General features: G+C 42.1%; 2 protein-coding genes across 2 annotated transcripts; both read right to left on the bottom strand.

Moving 5' to 3' along the window:
- Positions 1 to 4,225: 4,225 nt before the first annotated feature.
- Positions 4,226 to 5,497, bottom strand: LOC128552745 (uncharacterized metal-dependent hydrolase YcfH-like). The gene has a single exon (XM_053533803.1). The coding sequence runs from the start codon at positions 5,495 to 5,497 to the stop codon at positions 4,226 to 4,228; it is 1,272 nt and encodes a 423-aa protein (XP_053389778.1).
- Positions 5,498 to 7,622: 2,125 nt separating this feature from the next.
- Positions 7,623 to 9,567, bottom strand: LOC123530833 (uncharacterized). Its single transcript, XM_045311608.2, has 2 exons — positions 8,466 to 9,567; positions 7,623 to 8,374 (listed from the first exon to the last, which is right to left on the bottom strand). The coding sequence occupies exons 1-2, from the start codon at positions 9,565 to 9,567 to the stop codon at positions 7,623 to 7,625; spliced, it is 1,854 nt and encodes a 617-aa protein (XP_045167543.2).
- Positions 9,568 to 10,138: the final 571 nt, after the last annotated feature.

Genomic DNA, 10,138 nt, shown 5'->3' with positions numbered 1-10,138 from the left:
AACCAAACGTACTTTTAAGTATTTATGTCAGTCCCGACAGATATACAGCAAAATATCAAAATTTCAAAACTACAACATACCACAGACCGCATATAATGTATCTACAAATACTTGAAGCCTAAAATTCCTTTAACCACTTTGAATAAATGCCGATAATCGTATATAAATCTAGGGTCATGCATTTGCACTATCATATTTGATCTTACTTGGAATTCCGAAAGACTTCACTTCGCATAAATGAAAAACATTTAAACCCTTTATATTATTATTATTATTATTATTATTATTATACCCGATTTATATAGCGCCTTTTTCATGATAAACACGTTCAAAGGCGTTTTACATATAGCAAACGCAGCCACACAGGGCACGAAATTCATCCTCTACTAGTTCAGACACAGAGAAATCTGACGAGAGGGACAGCCCCCAGAAATAATTTTAGATACAGGCCTGTCCGGCTAAATTAGCCTGGCTCTTTGCGAATAGACAGCCTGGTTCTTTAACGTGCCCAGTGTATAGCACCGATACACGCGAAACCGTTTTTCCTGGGAAGAACCAGTACAGGCCTCGTAGTTAGATGGAAGACACTCAAGAGCATCTCAGAAATTTCCAGTGCCTGGACAAGGATTCGAACCCGGAACCTCTGGATTGACACTCAAGCGTGCTACCACTAGACCACCGGCCCACCCTGAGAGTCATTTGGAAATATATTACCTCTATAGCCGAAGAGAAACTAAAGGTTTGGACGTCAGCAATCTAGCCTTGTGTAGTGCCAACAACAACCGTGGACTGAAGTGACACTTTTTATTGTTTTCCTTATTTTGCTTCAATGTTCAGATAGTCGTGTCTTCAATTCCCACGCTTAGAATTGTCGGTCACGAAATGATTTCTGACGAGCCTTGGTAACGGATTTGTGTGTTTCAGGACTATTTCTGTGTTTTTTGCCGTCATTGAAAACGGAAGTAGGTTAGACATACACATACTGATCTATTATTTTGACAATATAGTGTTAAGAAGCCTGCGGTTACATTGCCTCAGAAAGCCAGGTACCAGCCAATGCCCGTAATTCATGCAAATTTTGGGTTTTCTCCACCATTAAAGCTTAGAAGTCGCAATATGACACAGATATGTCGTTGTGATTTAAATCTAACATAAAAAACCGACGTTACTTTCTCGTGATTATCATTCATTTCATGATTTATACTATAGAGTGTTCCAAAGTAAACAAAAGTTTCTTTGACTGTACTGTTTGCAGGTATTCTTTATACTGTATTTATAGTTGTGACAATCACATTTGTTATTTGATAACAGTTGTTTAGGTCTACTGTATGCTGAATTTGTGTGATTTTACAACCGGAAGGTGGATAAGGTATGACGGACTACCCATGCATGCGGTGGTTTAACTCACAGACACTTGGGGGTCAGAACCTGTCACCCCTCCCAACCCGCCCCTGCCAACCTTCAGCCAATATATTTTCGCCTTTTAAATCAAACTAAGCACATGTCTCGATCATAAAACGACTTCTGTTACCATTTCAATATGTTTGAATATACTATCAATGCTCAGAAAAACTTGAGCATTGATAGAGTATGGGAATTTTTCAAACATGTTGAAATGGTAACAGAAGTCGTTGGATGATCGAGACATGTGCTCAGTTTGTTTTAAAAAACGAAAATATATTGACTGAGGGTTGGCAGGGGCGGGTTGGGAGGGGTGACAGGTTCTGACCCCAAAGTGTCTGTGGTTTAACTTTTAAAATGAACGACTTTAAATATTCTTCTTGTTTAGTTTAGTTTAAACATATTTTATTTAACAAATAATCAAGGCCTTCGAGTGGTTTATCGTCTAAATTAAGTTCAGATGATGCGTAGGAATTGAACCACGTGGGCGTTAGCCCGAGCGGTTAAATACTGAAGCATCTGAACGATGAACCGTGGTAAATTAGACGATAAATCACAAGAAGGCATTGATTGTTTTCATTCTGACATGCTTATTGATATATTTTCAAAAATATTATGCTGGACTTCATTTATGCGAGGAGTAATGTATCGGACGTCATGCGGCAATTTGACGTCATAATTGACGTCATAATGCTCTCTAACCGTCAACCGTTGTTTATCGCAGAATATACAGAGCTTGATTTTCTTCTTTGTTTAACTTGAAACCAAATCGAGCCATGTTAGAATGCTCATTCAATATTTACAAGCATATATGAGCCGTGCCATGAGAAAACCAACATAGTGGCTTTGCAACCGACCAGCATGGATCCAGACCAGCCTGCGCATCCGCGCAGTGTTGTCAGGATTCATGCTGTTCACTTTCAAAGCCTACAGTATAGCAATTAGAGAAACCGTTAGCAAACAGCATGGATCCTGACCAGACTGCGCGGATGCGCGGGCTGGTCTGGATCCATGCTGGTCGCAAAGCCACTATGTTGGTTTTCCCACGGCGCGGCCCATATAACATTTTTTACAAACACAAACAAATAAGCAAATAGGTCGGGCCAAAAGTTCTTACAACATCAGATGACGGTCCTCCCCAACAGATATAAAACGAAACAAATTAGCGGGAAAAATTTAAGGTTTTGTAAAGAAAATGAAATAAAGCATGTATATTTTTTGTGAGAGAGAGAGAGAGAGAGAGAGAGAGAGAGAGGATGGTGGTGGTGGGGGGGGGGGGGGGGTCAGGTCCAGGGGGCCGTTTTATCAACGTTCTACGACATGTCGCAGGCATGTTTTTGTCTTAGAGGTGTCGCAGACAGTTCGGTACCGTTTTATCAACGTTTGTCGTGGTCTACGACGTCGTAGAAAATGTCGCAGACTTACGACAACATACGTGCCGTCGTAGACGTCTTAGCGACGTCAGTCTATTGTATTCAATATGGCCGCATTGTTGCATTTGTACAATTGCCAAGGAAGGAGAAATGATAGACTGTTCCGTGAAAGGATAGGATTGGATCAGTTAAGAGATTTTGAGGTGATGTCTAGATACCGGTTAGACAGAGTGTCGATCGAAGCTTTGATAGGGCTACTCGCTGACGACTTGATGAAACCTACACGGAGATCGTGTTCAATAAGTGCAGAAATTCAGGTGAGCCCTCCTTTTAATTTTGATTACTGCGGTTCCGCTCACTTTACCAAATTATTATCCTTTGCGCTTCTTACATTTTCTTTGCGCCTGTAACCATCTACCTGTAACCCTACTGTATAAATCATGGCCTTGACCTTGAAAAATATAACAAACATTGAAAGCACAGAGTAATGTTTTCAATGTTTGTTTAGGATCTATAATGGACCCTACATCTATATCAATGTACCTGAGCTAATGAATAAAATGTTGACTCCTTAAAAAGCACAGGTTTTTTGTTACTTTCGCTGTAACCACATAGATCTACTGAGAAGACAGTCACTTTTATGGAAATAATTTAGCAGACAGGCAGAGGAATTGTCTATCAACCTGCAAGGCAGACCGTTTTCACACAGGCTGGCATTTACCATAAGATAAGATAAGATATAAGTCTGATTTATGTCGTCAAGACAATTAATAAATTAATACAGTATAAGTATAACATACTGTAAGCTGTAACTAATCCTTTTAATTGACTACTGAGAGCACTTAAATATGTATTGTAACATCATTGAATTAAGCCACAGTCAGATATACCTTATTGGCCAGGGGGAGGACGGGGACTTACCCACGGAGATGTAAATTAGTAAGAAGAGATTACATACGTCTGTTCTCTGTGGTGACACTGTAAAGTCTGCTCTTCTAGTTGGAGAATCCCGCCCTCTAACGACTTCCGGAAGTAGGAATCACACCACTAATAATACCAATCTTTAGGAACACGGCCGCTAAATGTATCATCCGTCACAACACTCCCCCCAACTTTATAATGAAAGCCTCAGTCCAGTGTGGGAGAAATGTTGTGAATAATAAACCAATGATGATTAGAAACCATCACAGATTTATTAGCCTGTGGAGAACTAGAAGTCCTTTAACTGTACATGACTGGTAGTCATCAAACTGGACTGGAACTCTGTATATTGGACTAGAAGCCCAATAACTGTCATCTGGAACACCTTCTGTAGTTTGGATTAGAAATCCAATGGTTTGGCTTCTGGCACTCATGGACATCTGGTGATGACGGACTATAAGTCCATCCTGTACGGACGATGGTGCACCTTAGCCGACTAGAAGTCAGGCTAATGTGGACTTTACGTTTCATTACTGGGACTGCCCTCTGTAGAGATACACTGCGTTGGCAACTGTGATCTCTAACACTCGCTCCACAGTCATCTGTCGGTGTGTGGCTACACTCTTGGCTGCTGCGAAGATCTGACTTGGAGATGATACCTCGGAACCCATACTTGGAAAATATGGCGCGTCGGACTCCAGAAGTAAGCGGTTTTCGTCGATACTTCGAAGTGCTGCAACCTGTTCAGGATTGAACGACTCGACCAAGTTGGTAAATCCAAAATAAGTTCTTGGGAATATCTCCAACCATCTCTGTATCACATACTGGTTTCCCGTGAAGCAGTGTAGGTGAATGGGGTGATTTTGTCGTACCTTCTGTTGTAAGAAATGGAGAAGCAATAGGAAGGCTTCTGTACCACAATTCCCTTTCATCCCACGGCAATGAATAATCAATATGTGATGGTCTTCAAGCAATGGCAGTACTTTTTCCAGTAATTCCACCTGGTACGACCAGTATTTTATTGGCTCGGAATGATCGAGACCTATCTCGCCGAGCGCTTTTACACGAGAATTCTGTAAAAGCCTCGGTAACTGCATCGTGTCCACATCAAGGCTACGTACGCTGTTCTTTGCATGTTTTGGATGAAATTCAATAGCAACTGTCATATCCTCTGGCAAGTCTAGAAGACATTGTTCAGACGGATAGCTTCTAGGATCGCAGTAGACGGCGACTGTTCCAACTAGATTGACCTTTTTATCTGCGTCTACTGGAACACAATTGATAATGTCATCCAGGTTTCCGGCTGGATTGATGTTAAGCTTGCGTAGCGTTCTGTCCAGGTGGAAATGGCTGTCGAAGGCTGCTGGTAGGCGTACTTGTGCTTCAACCTGGGGCTGGATTTCTGCGTTCTCTGGCACTGGATAGTAGTCTTGCCAATACTGTCTCTCATCTGCGTCCAGACTTGCAGCAATCAGCAGGACAGCTTTCCAGTGAATGAGGCATCCTGGTGAATTAGCTGGTTCCAATACAAAATTATCCGGAACTGGTATCCGCAGAAATCTGCACAACTCGGCCATGGCTTCTTCTTGTCTAGGCGTTACCTCGGTGTTATCAGCCGTACTGAACATTCTCTGTATAACAACGAAAGTAACCAGTTCATCTAACGAAGCAGGCCTACCCAAAAGCCATCTAGTAGCTTGATTTAAAGCATTTCTCCTACCCCGTAGAACTTGTTCATCATCAGGTCTGAGCCTTTCGTCGAAAATCCCGTGCACATGGTACTTGAAAGCGTGTACCTTCATATAGCTGTTTGGTTTTTACAGCCAGGTACCCAGCAAGGTCTGGAACGACTTTTACCCGAGGATTTTCTTCTTTCCTCTACCGTTTCTCTGACCTGATGCAGAATATCATCAGTCTTCTGTTTCTTCAGAACTGTTGTAGATATAACCAAAGATTCTAGAGGGACTGCAGTAGCTGATCTCTTCTTCAGGCCTACAGTCGCTTGTTGGTAATCAACGGTCATACCTCTGCCAAATGTCACGTGGCGTTCAACATCTCTGAAGCCGGTTCGATCTGATGATCTTGGTGCCTTCTCATTCCCGTTCTTCCCCGAGCTAGAAGCCCCACTGGAGGTACTGGAATGTGGCCTCGATTTTGCTACGGAGTAAGCATCCCGTTCTTGGTGATGATGAGACGAACTGGAAGCCCGGTCATCCTGGGGAGACTTAGAACGGGCTGAACGCTTCTTTCTGTCTTCAGCCATACTTGATGTCCTAGAAGTATCTTCAGAGTGCCTTCTGGGTTCATGTCTATTCTCTCTCAGATGTCCAGATGAGGAGCTAGAAGCCCTCTTCTGGTCTTCTTTGTCCTTTGATCTATGTTCTTTTGGATGTCTAGAAGAGGAGCTAGAAGCCCTCTTCTGGTCTTCCTTGTCTGTAGATCTCTTGGAAGCTTTAGGAGACTTTGGCTTGGCGACTTCCTGAGGAGGTGCTTTTACCGGTGAAATCCTGGATTTCTCAGCCAGTCTTGGAGACTTCCTGGGACTGACTTTGGCAGTAGCTGATGGTGAATCTGCCTGCTGATCCACTTCCATGGGTTGTGTTGGATCCGCTGCAGTTTCTGTATTAGACTGGACTCTTGGTGACGCAAGAAGTTCGTCTTCGTTTAACTCCAAATCAGATAATCTTCATCAACACTTTCGTCTCCTACTTCTTTTTCCAACGCTTTATCTGATTTTGAAGTTGGAAAGTATCGGATGTCCCTTTTCCCTTTTGTTGGATCATATACTTGTTCAACGGGTTTAGGTAGATCCGGGAGCTTCCAAACATTGTTGCTTATCCAATCCCTGTTGGCTACTTGGAAGGTCAACATACTGTGTGCTGCCTCTTTTAGCCACTGTGTAAGTCTTCTTTTGTTTCTGGTGGCATCTTTCTTTTCCTTCGCAAGTTTTACCATTTTCAACAGGGTGTTTAGCAGAAGTTCAGCCTTTTCCCTCCCTGCCAATCTTGGGCAAAGTGAAAGGTTCTTGACGAAGTCATCGGCTAAAAAATAGACATGACCCCTTTCTAGGTGTTCTTCAACTGTGGTCAGGAAGTCCTTGACGTTACTTGATGGTACAGCCATATCTGAAAAGTACAAGCAAAATGACATACATGATTTACGCTCACCCTTATCATTGTTTTTTGGCCTTACATGCCTTGCACTTATATTTATCAATGTCAAGAGCGTCTGTCGCGGTGATGTTGATACAACAGCCGTGGAACCATTCATCACAGTAGTCACACTGTATCATAAATCTTCCGTTCCATGGTTTCCTGCAGATACAATACATATCGTTATCATCATCACTGTCATCTTGCTGTGAAAGATCTGTGTAATCAGGTGATTCCTTGTATTTCGTAATCCACACGGGTATCTTTCGATCCTTGCAAGGCATCATTCTGTCGTGGTTTGTTACGAAAACTGCATTCCGCAATTTTACCCGATACAAATATGATGTGATCTTTTTCATGATGATGGCTGGACCTTTCCAAGGTGAGCAGAGTTTGCGAGATTTGCCTTTCTTGACTGCTGTATCTAGAAGATACACAATGTCACCTTCTGAATAAAGTCTTAATAAGATCTTTAAATCGTAGTCCCGCTTCATGCGCTTCAACGATGTTTTCAGAGTTTCTCTCGCAGCTTCGTGTGCTTTCTGGATGTTCTGCAACAAATTAGAGACATATTCACCATATTCTTCAGACTTTTCTGCTTTGGCATTTGGAAACATTAGCTGAGCTGGTGTATTCACCTCTCTTCCCAACATTAACATGTTTGGTGTAAACCCCGTACTTCTGTTTACCGAAGCCCTTATAGCTGCTGCTATCTGTTGGATGTTTTGGTCCCATTTATCTTGCGATTTACCAATGAAACATCTAACAGCATCCATCACCGTACGGTTAAACCTTTCGACTTGTCCATTCGAAGACGGTCTGTACGGCGTTGTCCTGGCTTTATGAATGTGTAATGCTTTACACAAGGTCTCAATTTACCATCAAAATTGCGCCCTTGGTCTGTATGGATCTGAAGTGGAAAGCCGAATCGACTGAAGAACTCATCGATGGCTGCCTTGGCAGTAACTTCAGCTCTCTGTGAAGGTTGTGGTACACATTCAACCCACTTGGTAAACTGGTCTACCATCATCAAACAATGTTCGTTTCCGTGTGTAGTCTTTGGTAATGGTCCCATAAAGTCTATGTGCACACGTTCCATAGGTGCTCCCGCTTGGAATTCTGTCAAAGGAACTCTACCATAGCGTTTCGTTTTCTTGTTCCGATTGCAAACATTACAGGATAACACATATGCTTCGACATCTTTTGAAAGTCGGACCCAGAAGAATTTTTCCTTTAACTTGGCTTTCGTTCTAGCTACCCCTTGATGCCCTGAAGAAGGTATATCATGATGCCAAATCAATGCCTGCTCTTTCAGACTTTCTGGCACTACCAACTGAAGATCTTCTGCATCTGGATTCTTCTTAAAAAGTACACCATCAATAAACAGGAATACTTCTTTATTAAGCCAATAGTATTTTGCTTCTGGACTGGATAGGAATAGAATTCCTTCATCCGGTTCTTTCTGTCTTTTCAACCAGTCGATAATGATACGCAAATTTTTATCTTTTGCCTGTTCTGTTTGCAACTCTTCGAAAGTGAACCCCCAACAAGAAAGTTGAGTTATACTTGAAATTTATCGCTGCATTTACTGGGCATGCGCAAAGGTACCGCTTCTCACCATCCCCTATTGTAACGATATCGAAATGTGATTCACTTCCTCCAAGACCCATGAGGTCTACTGTAAGAATACTGTCTAGAAGACTAGTTTCTTCACTGTTTTTAGTACTGTCTAAAAGACTTGTACTTTCCCTGTCAGATGTACCATCTAGAAGACCTGTACATCGTTCAGGATCCCAGGGCTGTTTAAACTCTGGTTTACTGTTGAACTCTGCATTGTTATACTTCGAACTAACAGTATCTTTTACCATTGCTACCTCTTCTGGCGTTGACTTGTTCATCTCTACAGTTGCCCCTAAATGAACATTGCTGTTCTTCCTTACGGTTGTCTGACCTTCCTGCATTGACAGTTTGACCGCATCATCTACTTGTTTTGTGAATTGGTCCCACTGGTTGTGAGCTCGTTTGCAGTAATGACAGCCACCACATGGCAAATCTGCAGGCTTTATGCCAGCTATATATGCTGAACACGGTACCAAGGTGTCCGGAATCCTTGAAAGTGCATCCGCATTTCCGTGTTTAACCCCAGGCCGATGTTTTACAACCATGTTATATTGAGACAGTTCCTCAATCCATCGTGCCAGCTGACCCTGCGGTTCTTTGAACCTTAATAACCAAGTCAAGCTCGAATGATCTGTTCTCACTGTGAAGACTTTGCCTAGAAGGTAATGTCTAAACTGTCTAGTAAACCTAACAATGCTTAAAAGTTCTTTTCTGGTGGTGCAGCAGTTTTTCTGTTCTGGAGTCAATGTGAAACTGCTATAAGCAATTACTTTTTCCACTCCATCTTGCACTTGAAGAAGTTCTGCACCTATAGCCTTGTCTGAGGCATCACAATCAAGGATAAATGGATCCTTGTTGTTTGGTAAAGCCAGAACTGGTGTTTCAGTTAAAGCTTTCTTCAACGCCTCAAATGACGCTCTCTCCTTATCGCCCCACTTAAACTGATTTTTCCCTGTTAAGTTGTAGAGTGGTTGTGCTTGTTCCGCAAAGTTCTTTACAAAGGAACGATGATAGTTGACCAATCCTAAATATCTTTCTACGTCTTTCGATGATGTAGGTACTGGCCAATTAGCTACCGTTTCTGTGTCTTTTCTAGTCATAGCCAGATTATTTTTGCTAACGATTCTCCCCAGAAATTCGACTTCAGTCTGGAAGAAAATACATTTTCGTGGCTTCAACTAGAGACCATACTTGCGGAACCGCTCAAGGGCGTCTGCTATATTCTTCAAGTGTTCCTCAAAACTTGTCCCCATCACCAGTATATCGTCCAAGAAGGCCAATACTGTTTTCCAGGTCAAACCTCTTAGTATTAAATTTACTACTCGGGAAAACGTTGCTGGTGCATTGGTGAGACCGAAACCCATTCTAACATGTTCGAAGAGTCCAAATTTGGTTAGAAATGCTGTTTTCTTTCGATCTTCTTCTTTAACTTTTACTTGCCAATATGCTGAATTAGCATCTAGTTTAGAAAAGCAGAAACTACCTGACAATGTATCTAGGCAATCTTCCACCAATGGTAGGGGGAATGTATCCTTAATCGTGACGTCATTAAGAGATCTATAGTCAATACACCATCTGACTGTATTGTCACGTTTCCGGATCAGAACAGGTGAGGATGCCCATTCTGAAACTGATTCTTGAATGACACCGGCATCTAACATCTTCTTCAAA

Source organism: Mercenaria mercenaria, unplaced genomic scaffold (assembly GCF_021730395.1).
Source record: "Mercenaria mercenaria strain notata unplaced genomic scaffold, MADL_Memer_1 contig_3115, whole genome shotgun sequence".
Taxonomy (NCBI): domain Eukaryota; kingdom Metazoa; phylum Mollusca; class Bivalvia; order Venerida; family Veneridae; genus Mercenaria; species Mercenaria mercenaria.
This window is presented reverse-complemented; position numbering and strand designations above follow the sequence as displayed.